Source organism: Apteryx mantelli, chromosome 6, assembly GCF_036417845.1.
Source record: "Apteryx mantelli isolate bAptMan1 chromosome 6, bAptMan1.hap1, whole genome shotgun sequence".
Taxonomy (NCBI): Eukaryota; Metazoa; Chordata; class Aves; order Apterygiformes; family Apterygidae; genus Apteryx; species Apteryx mantelli.
Window position 1 is genome coordinate 17,043,925 of NC_089983.1, and position 14,608 is coordinate 17,058,532.

At 35.3% G+C, this 14,608-nt stretch overlaps 1 protein-coding gene across 1 annotated transcript in view; it reads right to left on the bottom strand.

Moving 5' to 3' along the window:
* The window catches only part of SLC39A10 (solute carrier family 39 member 10), a 42,726-nt gene that overhangs the window by 20,290 nt on the left and 7,828 nt on the right, over positions 1 to 14,608 (bottom strand). Inside the window, exons 2-3 of the mRNA XM_013952188.2 lie at positions 2,975 to 4,060; positions 1,704 to 1,905 (exon numbers count right to left, since the gene is read on the bottom strand). Coding sequence (XP_013807642.1) covers positions 1,704 to 1,905; positions 2,975 to 4,051 — 1,279 coding nt within the window. The 5' untranslated portion in view covers positions 4,052 to 4,060. The remainder of the gene's footprint in view (positions 1 to 1,703; positions 1,906 to 2,974; positions 4,061 to 14,608) is intronic.

The window sequence follows — 14,608 nt, forward strand, 5'->3', positions numbered from 1 at the left end:
TCAACTTCCTTACTCATTACAGAGAAAGTAAATGCATTCTTTTAGAAAGAAGCACTCATCTGTAGAAACTTCCTAATTAAACTGGTTCAAAGCATGTGCAGCATGACAGTTTTCTACACGGTTTCAACATTTTAATTGGCAGAAAATGCTTAGGGCCATTCTACAAATCCTCTTGGTAATAAAGGAAGGGTCAACTCTGACTAAAATGTGCCTACTCCACAAGACAAACGATTTGCTACCATATACAGGATATTTAGTTTACAGCAACCTTTGAACAGTCAATGAGACAGCAGCTGTGTGCTAAGGGAAATTTATGTACAACAAGTTAATCTTTCTTAATGATGCTGCAGTCATTAAAAATAATTACCAGCAATGAATTCTTTCTAACAGGTATTAATATCCATCAGAATGTAATTACTTCAAGCTTGATTTTTAATGATGCTAATAAGCACGTACACACTAATCAATATTCACAACTATAAATATTTTTGTTTTCAAAACAAGGACATTTTCCCAAGATTTTTTCAGATTTTAATAGTTTCACATCATAGACACACCTCAGTAAAACAACTGTCAACAGTTCCATTATAGTTTATGGATGATAGCAGCAGTAAACACAAACTTAAAAAGTATAATCAGTTATGAAATCAAACAATGGATGCTGCCTTTAAAGTACCTGCTTTAAAAATAGTAAAAATGTTTTTAGCTTAAAACTATAGCAAGAAGAAAAAAGTCTATCGACTTTTGCTCAAGGCTCAACAAACAACAACAAAACAAACAAAAAAAACAGCGCCAGTGAAGGATTTTAACTGAACACTTCTAATACGCTCAACAGTGAAGGAGGAGTGAAATAAAATATTCTGATATTCAAAGTCAGAAAAGTGAATTATTCTCAGAAGTGGCAGTTTAAATGTTGTTGTATTTAAATGCTCCTCAGTCTTTATATTTCCTAAGTTTCCTAAAATTTTGCATGTCAGTTCTACAAAGTTGCATCACTGCTAGGATATAAAACTGATAAAACCTAAAATCATATTTTCCAATGAATGAACTGCAATGAAGGTACTGTTCTCTTTTTCTAAATGAATATATTCAGGTCAAACTTATTATTATGAAAATTTGTGTCAAAGTCAGTCTATATTCTTCCAACCTACAGACAAATGTACTACCTTAGTCACACTAAGAGAAAAAGACAAAGTATTTTAAATGATGGAAACAATACAAAGTGTAAGTGGACTTGCTCATCCCCTAGAGGTGCCTCTGTCTCCAAAGATTCTGTATGTTGCCTATGCTCCTGCTACAAGAAAGTCCAATGTCTAAAGTTAGATGGAATGAATGTAGGCCAAAATGGTTGGGGCACAACTGTTGGGTCTCACTGACAGAAAATAAAAAAGAAATAAAAACAAGCAAACATAAAAAAATAAAAGCAGAAGTGACAATAATAAAGAAGGATAGAAAGCTACAAGAAAGAAAGGTCTGTGTTCCTGAGCCAGAGTCAGGTAGGAGAAGCTATCACACCACCGAACAACAGAATGTTACTTCTGACTTAAAGGATCATACTGTCTCAGATTTCTTCTAATGAATATGTTAAGTTTCAACCATTCCTTTACAGTCAATGCTAAGCTGTGTGGCGTTTCAAACTCTGAAGAAAAGTTAATATTTATAATGCAAAATAATTTCAAAGGCCTCGGATATTACACACTTACCTGATGCACCTGTTTTATCTTTATTCTCAATCGATGCACTTTTATTTTTCATAAAATCTTCAAGCTCATCATAATGTACAACACAAAGCCTTCTCTCAATCTGGTAGAGCAGAGCAGGACACATGTATATAAACAATTCAGGAGATATCGGAGAGCTGGTTTCCAGACCATAGTACCGCAGCAGCTGGGTAACATTTAAGCACTGCAAGCAAATGGTACAAACAAATTAAATATGAAAGCAATTATTTGATTAAAAACTAGCTATGGAAAATTTAGCGTATGATTTGAGAACGTGTAGAGAAGGAGAGAAATTCTGATGCACAACATTCCATGAATGCTGAAATATGTCTAAGTTGATCTAAGTGGTTTTCGAGGGAAAAAAAGATAAGGGGGAAAATACCTGCACTATACAACCCAGTCTCCAAACACCTGTATCTACATAGCTTTTGATAAACGTCAATGAAAATGAGAGTTTCACATTCTTCAGCACAACACAGAACAAGCAATGAAAAAAAAAACCAACAGAAAAGGAATGGAAGAGCATAAATCCAAAGTAGATTTTTTAACACTTCTCTTCATCTACCCACCTTGTGTGTTTTGAGTTTCATTTTTAAATTTAATCTAAAAATTCAAACTTAGCATCCACTCAACACTGTACTATTCTGACTGCTTCTTTAAAATCAAGAAATCAAACCATCCTGTTTGTAAAGTTAACTGTGAGGGGGAAAGGAAAATAAAGAGTTCTGGCAGAAATAATGAATGCTGAAGGGAGAAATGGAAGAGCAGACCTGCGCTGAGCACAGTACTAGAGAAGCTACACCTACCTTGCTTCATAGTTGTTTCAGACTAAGAAACTAGAAGCATGCTGAGAAGACACGTGTTTCTTTTAGGAAAGAGTTCAGCAGTTTCCAAAACCATTATAGCCTTAGGTTCAGGAAGAAGTCAAAAAATATAGGGAAAAAAGGTATTTACAAATTTTGGGAAGGGAAAAAAAAATCCCTGTAAGCAGGATTATCTTAGAAATCTTGAAGTATCTCCTTTATACAGAGATAAACAGGCAAGATATTCCCAGAAAAGATGGACGATAGGTAGACAAAAATAAAAATCAATAAAGTAAATTCAAAACTGCGGTCTCCTATCGTATTCACTCTGCTACCCGTATTATGCAATCATTGCAAACATTTGCTACTGCTTTATTTGGGAGTAAGCATCTTCCATTACTATGCAACAATAAGAGAAGTGTACTTACCAGTTCTGCTTTTCACACTCACCTCTTCACGATCACGTTCATCTTCATTATGATCCTTGTGACTACGTGTTGAAAAAACTGCATGTTTTCTTACACTAATCTGTTTGTGCGGTGCTTCTCGCTTGCTGGTATGATGATGTCCATCCTCGTTACCTAGACTGGAATCTTGACGTCCATGACTCGTAGAATGATCATTACCATGTTCATGAAGGTGTACATGTAAGTGAGATGTATCATGTACATGATCATGTTTATGAACATGATTGTGCTCATACTGATCACCTGGATCATGATCTGGAGCATAATCTTGTGCAGTATCTAATGAAGTCCCACTGATTTTCTTTCCTTTTCGTCTCTTTTTCTGTTTGCGTTGTTTTCTTTCAGGCTGATCCTGTGTTGTATTTGTTTCTGTTGAAGGTTCGTGGTTCTGTTCTCCATGTTCACTATGACTAACTGAATCATTACGAGAATGATATGTACCATTATGGTCAAGATGATGATGTAGATGAGGATGATGATGATGGTGATGGCGACTCTGGTCATGAATATGTTTACCATCAGGTTTTACTGATGACACTGTTGTCTCTCTCTCAAGGTCACATTTATGATTTCTCTTTGCAGCCATACCAATCATGGTTTGGTTTTCAGAATCTGAGTGGCTGTGAAAATGAGGATGGTTATGAGAGTGAGCATGCTTTCCTTCCTGTATTTCTAAAGCATATAAGTGGGAAACATGATCATGGCCAATATCATCATGATTTATCATCACTACTTTTACCTCTCCTAAACCAAGGCTTATTAAGAGTTTTTCCAGACCAAACAAAGATAATCTTCCATTTTCACCGTAACGATCAAAAATCTTTTCAATGTAGTATTTTTGTTCATTTTCAGCTTCCAACGCTGAAAATTTACTCGGCATAGATTCTGTTCCACCATTCTGGAAATAGGATGCCTCTGAGATCTGATAGTCATTATGATAGTGCACATGTTCCTCTTCAGGACCATGGTCGTGTCCCTCCTCATGGCAGTGATTGCACTGATGAAAGATAAATGTCAGCAAACAAATGATGCAAAATTTTGTGTGCATGTGTACCTTCATCTCTGTTTCCTGCAAGAGACACAAGAGAAAGCACTTAAGTGTAAAAGCTCTCTCAACATTTTTACTATACTCATTCTGGTACATGTTTGCACCAACTGAATGACTCACAGTTTATTTATTAATTATTAGCATTAACAGAATAAAAACTGTGGCCTTTTTAATACAAAAATTCTATTAATATACTTTTCTACCCAACAGTAAGATGGGCTCTGTGCATTTAGAGAGAGATGCATTCTTACGTGCCATACTTACAGGAGGAAGTTACCAAAACCCCCCCCCCAAACTCCACAGCATTTATAGCCTCTCATAACAACAGAACAATATTTGTTCGTGTATGTTTTCAGAAACACCTATGCTTACGACAAGTTACAATTCTGAAAATCTTGTTAAAAGACAAGTTACATAGGAATAAAAATCTGTTTCACAAATACTACTACTGTATTTTCTTATTTATGGGGATGAGGGGCAGATAATATAGTTGAAAACCCAAACATCGCTTGTTCTCTCATCTGCTGCTAAACACACATGCTGCCCAATTCCCAATTTTAAATGGTAAGTAGCATAGTTATTTAAAAATAAGTTGCCATTAACAAACTTCAGTGTATTGCTCAAACAGATTTTGATCATTATTTCTAATACTTCTTACTTGCATAGGTGTACTGATCCCAAAGATCCATATAGATGTTCATTTAAAAGTAAGGTTACATGGCAAACGTGTCTCTTTTTTATGCAACTCAGGAAATACTGTTATGTTGGCATGCTCTAAATCATATTATTTTGTACTGATGTTCAGAAATTACATCATCTAGATAACATGGTTTTCAATTTAGTATTGACTACAAGAAACTTACTGTTCATCTGTAAGATACTGATGAAGACACTGCATACATCTACCTTGTATTCAGAGTTCAGAACAACTGACTGTTTTAGAAAATGACACTATTTTGTTTACATTTGCTAACAAAAAATATAAAAAAAATCTGAATAATGTTATAAAAGAAACTTCAAGAAAAAAATCCAAGTTTATATAAAAATCATGACAAACTAAAATGCTAAAAATAAGCCAAGAACTGCATTTTATAACTACTGTTTTCTACAGACTTATTTCGGGTAGAGGATATCTGCTAAAATGAATGTAAAAAATTCACCCAAACACTGCCAGGGCTTTCTAGCAACACTTAGTTTGTTCCGTTTGGTACAAAGCAAAATAAGATGTTTACAACAGTTCTGCCAGATACATGTAGCAGATAATCAGGCCCTCCTATCAAAGTAAAGCTCACAACCTCTCACAGCCTTCTTCTGTCATCCAGATTAAAAAAAAAAAAAAAGTCATATTGGCACTTCTTTCCAAAATAACCAAAGGAAAGAAGGCATGAAGCTTCCCGATGGATTTCAACAATTTAACAGAGTTGAATAAAAACAGCCAGAGGAAATAAGTACAAAAGGACAGCTTTTACACATAACTGGTAAAATTTAGAATATGACAGAGGAAGAAATAAGAGCTGAGAAGAAGGATAAACACAGAGCTCCATCTACCTGTATTCTGTATCTTCATATGTCACCAAAGCACTGTAGCAAATGCAAGGATGCAAGTTATAGGAAAACAGGTCAAGAATTCTTTGATCTCTTTTTACACTGAAAGCAATTTTAGTTCCATATGTGCACCTGTACTAGAACTCTGTGACCGACTCTACATTTACAAAAATGCAAGTGACCAGGCCAGTGTATCCTAAAATGTTATTGACTTTCAGATAAAAAATGGTAAGTATATTTGTCCTTCTCTACCTCACCCCAGCTGCTAACTAAAATGTGTTATATGAAGTTGATCAGGAAGTTTCTTTACAACAAACCACGAATATTTTAAATCCATGCATTTTTACTTCATAAAATACTAACCTGATATTTTGTGCATATGCACTTGCAATCACATAGTCGTACTTAAAAAAAAAAAAAAAAAAAATCTCTCAGAAGCTCCTATACTTCCAACAGGTAGGCAGAGAAAAGGAATAATATCAGTTGACTTTTCCATTTCCTAGTTGCATTGCTTAATGACAAAATGGACAACACAAATCAGAAAAAAGGGAGAGGGTCACCTTTTTGTGACTTTCTATAACAAATAAATGAGAAGACTGAGGAAAAAGTTTTCTCCTATTGACCTCTGCAACTATGAAGAACGAAAATTCACCTTTCACTGAAGCTTCAACTGTTTACACGATTAAAAAGGCAGAAATCTCTTTTGCAATACTGACCTACTTACAGTTGTAAGATCAGAAAAAAATCTAATGGAGGCATCTGTATGAAAACTGATTCCAGGAATATCAGATAGGTCAATGGGTAACCATTGTACACTACTGTTTTATTTTTATGAACAACTGTTCCATCATCTGTCTGGAATGACTGCACAGTCTGTCATTAGTTCAAGCACCCATATATTTCAGTCATTAATTTAGGGGCTGTGACAGACCTTTTCAAGAAATTTGGTATGGTAAGTTCACCCCCAAAATTTACAGAGAGATGATTTTCACAGTCTTTTTTACTCACATAGTCTATTTAAAGCATCTTTAATGTTCTTATAAATACATCACTGGGATTAATATGCAAACATTAAAAGGGTCTCAAAGCACCTTCCAGAAGTTTTCTCCATTTTCCTTTGAGGAAACGGACATGCACAGAGTTGTTATTGGTGAAGCAGAACAGGTTGCAAAGCTTTATCCAAGAGTCTTTGGACCTAGTCAACCCTCAGACTGTATGATTGCCTGGGAATTCCTTCCGTAACCTTTAAATAAGGAACACATGCTCTTTTTCACACAGGTTCAAAACCTGGACTAACTTGCATCATCCCACGAAGCACTAACACTCTGGCAGTAAGTAAAGACACTAGATCAGATGTGTAGGTGATGGCAGATCAACAGAACTCCACATTTCTACAGGAATATGCTGATTTACATCAACTGAGGATTTACAATGCTGAATGTTACTTAATGTGAAGATCACGTCCAAGATCTGGAACAAGCAGTTATGGATGTTCTTGTCACGCAAGACAAATGAAAGCACTGGGAAAAGGATGAATGTATGTAGGTTTGCATAGAAGATGGCAGCAGTAGGTAAGAACATTCAGTATGTTGTATCACTTAAGCAATTTGTTCAATACCTTTTCATCTTTGTTTTTTTCAGTACTGAAAACAACATCTCAAGTTTTAAGTAAAATTCAGTTACCCAAAGGATAATACTTTTGTAGGTAGGACACCTTTTCTCCCCCTTTGCGATATACTGGTAATATAACCAGAACCAGAAAAATCAAACTATTCTGCTTTTCAAAAGCACGATCAAGACTAAAATATCTCTATCAGGAAATTCATGACTAAAGCATGATCATAATCCATTTCACAACCTCATGATCTTTTTCATGTGACTGTCTCATACAATACTACTAATACACTACTTTGAAACTTCAGTCATGCATCTCTAATTGTGATCTTTAGCACTGAATGGTACCTTTTCTCCATGCCCTAATGGTTAAAATAGTTTGTAACCCATGATCGTGATTCATTCCTGAAATCCAAGCGTTATCACACACTTATTTAAAAAATCAATTACTATAAGTCTCACTATTCTCAATGAAACTAATAATAACCCTAGCACAACATTTATAGAAAATTATATAAGAGAAGACTATATTTTCTATTGCAATTACTGTGCCATGGAAAAAAGATGCTTGCAAAACAAATGTACCTGTCCTAAAGAGTCTCAAACAGAACAACTATTTACACAGTATTTATTTTTACACAAACATCATTATTATCTAGGCAAGTCCAAATTCTATAAATTAAAGTAGCATAAAATTGTATATAGCTTATCTCTATATATAAGCATAAGAATCCCAAATCCTTTCAAAAGAATATGGATGGGCAGCCATTATTGCTGCCAGCCTTTGCCTTGGTTCCATTCACTTGATTCACTGCTGCTTCCCCTCCTTCCTGCAGTAGCTCAACAGTGGCTGGGCACCCAACAGCAGGAGACACAAGGGAAAAGTCTCCCAGCCATGTGTTGACTCCATAGCCCAGAGCTGGAACAAACGGCACTGGTTACGTTTTGTCGAACAGCAAAACCAGACCAAGAGCAGCCCCTGAGGACACAGGCAGGCGGTGGGATGGCCCCACCCTTCAGGCAGGCTTCAAAGCCAGAATAAGCGTGTAAATTTACATTGGCTGAGATAAATAGTTCTGCCACGACAACTGGCATTTAAAGAAATGCTAACAGTGCTGCCAGATGAATCCCCTCCTTTTTCATCAATGCAAGCAGATCATCATACTAAATGCAGTACTGATCGCATATCCATATACAACGTCTTCAAATCAGAGACCAAGGTCAAAGTACCAAACACAGCACTATCTAGAAGTTAAGTCACAACTTCAATTCACACAGTAGCCCAAAATGCATATATATGTGCAAATATATGTTAACACATATGTCATGCCATTTTCCTGATATACATAATGATACCACGAGCAGCACATCAGCATCAAAGAGATATCTTTTCTGTATGAAAAATTCACAATATCTCTGTGATAAACCACTGCCTGCCTATGGCATTTCATCTGTTAAACTAAATGTACCTGCCGATCAAAGTTGGTATTTTTTTTCAGCCATTTTCACTCAACTTCCTCTGGATTCCTGAAACTTCTCCACAGTGCCTACTATTTCAACCATTCTTCCATTTTATACCTGAAAAAACAACGATATTCTTTCTGACTGTATTTAAACCCTGGAACAAAAGCATGATTTAGGATTCGGAGGGATTTTTTTTTTCATTTATTTATCATCAGCTGCTTAAACGAAACTTAAAACCAGTTCAATAGTTACGCTTTAGAACAACCACCTCTGATTTCAACAATGTGGTCACAAAAAATTCAAACTCAACTGAAAATTAAGTCTAACATTTTAGTGTTTGCAACCCACATACTACAGCACTTTTGTTAGTGTACAATACCGACAAGTCTATTTCAAAGCCTGACTTCCCGCCCCCTTCTCCTCTCCACTCCCAACAATTTTAACAATCTTAAATATTCCTAACATACACGCACTGGATTTCTCCCCTCTCCATGCTCCTTCCCAGGGATTTAAACTTGACTATCCTTTTTAGTCTCCCTCCCTTTTTGTACCACTTTCTTCCTTTCTTTTCTTCCTTCCTCTGAAGAAGGTTCTGCCCTTTGTTTATTCTATCTGCAGAAGAAATTTTTGAAAAATAGCTTAGACCATTCAAGTAGTTACTCTGCCTGAATGCCACAATGACTGAAGTATCTTAGCAAGACTTCTTGGACAACCAGAAGTTTCACACCAAACAAAAATACCAAAACCATAGTTCAGCTAAGATATGAGGGAAGTCCAAAAGATGAAAGATGTTAAAAATAAAGACAAAGCAATATTCTCACCAAACTAAGTTGTTCTCTCTGTTCAGCACTGAAAAGTTAAGCATTTGTCATTTGTTCCTATAGGAACTGCTCACATTAATAATGGCACAATGAGAAATGGCAATTTTTTTTTTTTGAAGATTAGAGGTACATATTTCTTGAAATAAAGCTACTAACTACATATATGCAGATATCCTTACATTTCCTGAAATTTAAAATTCCTCCTTGTATTGCAAGTATTTACTCCAAAGCACACGCAGGAGAAATACTTGCAGCCCACCACCACTTCCCCTCCATTAAGTGTGCAATGCAATGTTGCATACTAACACTCAGTGCAAGAACAGGCTGGAATCTGAAAATCCAAAGAACCTACTCTTTAGTTCCTAAATACCAAGTTTTTAACAAATGCCAGAACACCAATTCCTCTTAATCTCATTCTGAAGATATGTGATTTTAAAAGATTATTAATGTGAAAATACATTACTATTACTGAAAGACACTTTAGGAAAGCATTTAAAGCAGCTAGTGTTATTTCTGTATCATCAGTCTCTAGCTTTTGTATTATCAGACATTAGCTTCTGGATATACAAACAGGAAAACATTCTATGGACCTAAAAAGCACCCATCTCCTGTATTTTCTTCCCTCTTCAATTTCAGTGAAACAGGTTTGTGGATTTAAGTAAAACTCATTCATTCAAAAATCTACAGCCCAGTAGGAGGGGCACTTTGTAAGAACAGATCATTAACTGATTGATCCAAGGTGTATTTGCTAAGTTAATACCAGATAAGACTTACAGTACAGAAAGCATTTATGCATACCCAAACGCATCATGAACACTCTTTAAAAATCTGAAATGTGAAGTATTTGAACTGCCAGCTACCAAAGCATACTAGAAAATGATCCTAAACTAATACAGTAGCAATCTACTAGCTTAGTTATCCAGAGAGGAGCATTCATTTATTTTTGAAGGGAAAGTAGCTGGACAGCCTTCTTCAAAAGGACAATTATTTGTAATTGGCTGTTGAACACAGGATCCTTTTCAGAGCTCAAAATAATACAAAAACATCAAAACAGCTGAAGTTCTTTAAGTACTAGTTCTGCTTACTGAGAATTAATTTTCAGTCTTAAGTCTTAGTAAATTGTATGGAGTCCAAAAAGCATCCATTAATGATACTTCCAGTTGGTACAAAATTTATAACAGAGCTGGTTTGATTTTGTGTCAACTTTCTATTGTTCAATTAGGTTCTATCAAAATACCAGTGCTTGCAAGAATTATATGCTTGAAAAGATGACCTGCAGTTACACCTGCATTTTATTTTATTTTTCCACTGGAAATAGTTAAATGCTTTTGTGAGAACTAAGACTGAAGTTCAACAAATATTTTAAGATGGTGTTGCACGTAAACCAGTAGTCCCGCCCTCCTCCACAGCTTTATTCATTTCCATTTCCACAACATCATTTTTGTATACCAGCACATTTGTTTGCTGATCTGTTTATTGTGCAGCTGTACAACCAGATTCTGTGAAAAATAGCCCAGAAAAAGAAAAAAAGATTATTTTAAAATCAGATTACTTTTCCTTATCTGGTTCACTGTGCAGCTGCACAAACACCACAGTCCACACAAAAAAGAGCAACCCTGCTTCTGGTGGCAACACCAGCTTATGGAGCTGGTAGATTTACAGCTTGACAGAGTATTTTGAACACAGGACAAATACAACAACTGGCTACTTTAAAATGTACTCAAACAACATTGAGGAAACAACAGTGGAAAACTTTCCTATTAAAAAACATTTGAGGAAAACTTCTCCAACTCACCACTCAACACAAAAGATGATAATATTTGCAACAATGTGTTAAAAGCAGTGACTGTGTTTTTATTCTTACTGTAACTTAAACCATTCTACCTATCTCATCCTTGCATTATGTTAACATACTTGCAATATGTTAAAATACATAAAGGCGTATTTTTGATATGCATTTAATTCCTACAATACTACAATTTAAAAATCTCTATCAAGGCTATGATCTGAAAAAGGAGTTTACTATATGCCTACTATTAAGCTAATGACCTCTCTCATGCTTTTTTAATAAATAATATTTTACAAAAGCTACCAACTACAAAAATCTCTTGAAAAATGGGACTGAGGCATGTTTCTTTCACAAGTGTTCTGCTGGATTAATGCCTGGAGATTATGATGCTTAATGCACATTTCTAGAATTTAAAGGTTGCAAATTATTTACATGACAAGAGACAACATTGATTCAAAGATGTATTTTTTAAAAGGAGATTTAAATAATGAACCACCTCTGCAGACTTTTATAAGGCCCTCTGTCAACATGACATTCAAATTCTTGCATGTTCATTGTCTCAGAGTACCAAACAAGCGTATTGCTGCTACCTCCTCTTAGGCAAAAACGCATCTAACCATTCTTTTCCTATGGGTGTGAAGGGAATTTGTGACAGAACAGGCAACTGCTGGGACCACTCAAGTCTCAACTTACTTGGCTACCACAGCTGCCTTTGCTCTAGAACCTGTACAATGGTTGTACACGTTCCATGTTGGTTATGTACACGTACCCAGTCTGACCTGTGATATAAAATAGTCATATTTCATCATGGAGACCCTTCAAGTGAATGCCCAGCTGAACTGAAACTCATCATTCCCACCCTACTCTAAGTAAGACCTCACCAGAGGTCATGACATCACCTGGCTCTCATTTATTTTAGCAAACATTACTGTTAAAGATCTAGACAGCTACCCATGATAGGACTGTATGATGACTGAAACAACCATTTAAGCTGATACAAATACTAATCGGCTTCAAGAATCACTCCTCAAAATCAGAGCAAATGTGACTAAAATAAATTATTAACCTTTCTTAACATGGTATTAAAACAATTTCACAGGGACACAATTTTGAAACTGTTGAATGAAAATGTACTTTTTAACGCTTTTTTTTTTTTTTTTTTTTTTTGCTTTGGGGGCTTTCTTCAGTTTACATGATTACATTACTTCACAAGGCAGCATGTAATTTCTATAATTCACTCTTACTAAGAAAGGCCACTTTTTATCAGGACTCCACTACTTCCATAATTCTCCCAATCATCTGAAACTGGACAATTTTAGTTAATAATGATGGATAAAAAACAAGTGAACATATTTCTCATGATTTTGCCAGTATTAAGTTTTAAAAAATGTAAGGATTCTCATTTCTACAGTCATAATAAGGTACGAGAAACCTTTAGAAAGAAAAAAAAAGCTACTTGCTGTCTCTGTAACACAAGTGATCAGGAAGTGTATCAAGTATTTCGAAAGAACAAATCAAGTATTTTGGAAGAACAAGACCATTTTGACTAATCAAGAGCTATATTCCACAAAGGGTGGCATAAAAAAAATCTTTAATTTTTCTCTGTGTGAAGGACAGAAATGGTTTGGCATCCTACCACTGAAACCATGGGTTATCAAATTTCTCCAAGAAAGATGTTTTATTATGCTCTTTGCCACTGATTAGCTGAAAATGAATGAAAACTGGACTCTGCCTCCATAATCTAATGGTCATGGGCAGGTTGTGACCTTTTTTCCATAGGTTGAACTTCAAAAATATTTAAGGTTCTCAGAAAAGAAACATGATTTTCTGTAACAAAGTTTTATTATTCCATGGATAGCGGAGTCAACATTTATTCTGTTAAAAATATCCTCCCTCCCTTTCCTTTTGCTACTGTAACTGACAGTACTTCAGCCTCTTCCAGTCTGCTGAGCACAGTATAGACATAATATAGTTGACTTTGATCATAATAAAGCTATCCAAGCTAAGCACAATATGTGATCAGAGTTGAACATCTTTTCTGCAAAATCAAGCTAATTAAATCTACTGTATTTCAGACTATGTATTTAACTAATTCAGACAACAGAATGGACTTGTGGGAAAAGTCAGTTTAAACCATGGGGTAAATGGACTGATATTTATCAAACTGATAAACGTCAGCAAAATTAAAAGCTACTGGAAGAGCTGGTCAAGAATCAATATGGTTACAATCCATCTATACCTCCAAATGTATTTTACTTTTATTGAATAACAAGCATCTAAAATAGTTAAAAATATCATTAAACAAAAGCAATCTGAGAGTTTAATCCTGAAAACAGACAAATCTTTGATTCTATAGCTAACAGCAGCCGAAGATATCCGAACACCTCGTGTGCTCTGTTAAAAAAGTCTGAGGCTTTATTTTTCTTATTTCTATACAGAAAATGAATGCATAACAGTTTCTTGTGAATCTTCAGGTCCTCATCATAGCCATTTCTGTAGGTTTTTAAGATACCTAGTCACTAAAACAAAATGCTGCCTCCTAGAAGGCTACCTCATTGCTGGGTTAAGACGTCAAACTACTTCAATGCGCAGCTTGTCTATTCGGCACCAAAGCCTACATTTGGCATTCATAGCTAGCTACTGCTGTACCACAGTCCCTGATCAGATAAGTCTCCAATAAGTGGGAAAATCTCATAGCCTGATGTCCTGAATAATTAAAGTTGAACTACTACTTTTAATAATTTGATAAGGTTAGCAATGTATCTTATCTTTAGCCAACATAACTGTATCCTCAATGCAAAGAACAACAAATAAGCAAAAATACCTAACATTCTTTTCCTGTCTGATAAGCTAAATTCACTATGTAGAAATGTCCCATTAAACTACCTGCTTTTTCTGGTGTTCAGCTTCAACTTTTAAAATGTAAATTTAAGGTTTAAAAAGCATACTGCTGGTGATAAGACTGAGAGGAAGAACTGCTACATTTTGCTTATTGTCAAGAAAACTAAAAAAACCCATAATTATATGCACAGACTAGAAAACAGCAGAACACATGGGACATCATTTCAGTATTTCACTACTATTCAATCACTTCTTGGAGCTACTGTATGACATTTGGTAAGATACAGACCAAAAATCGAGCAGAAAGTTTAACATTTTTTCATAGTTTAAATATATTCCTTTTATTTGAAGAACAATGTACTCCTCTCACCTTTTCCCTTTGAGAATACTCTGGTTATGAAATGTGATTAACACTTGTCTCAGAAGGTAATTTCGTGTTCATATTCTGAATTAATGATTGGCAATAAAGCAACAGTGACACAGTAAATTCCAGAA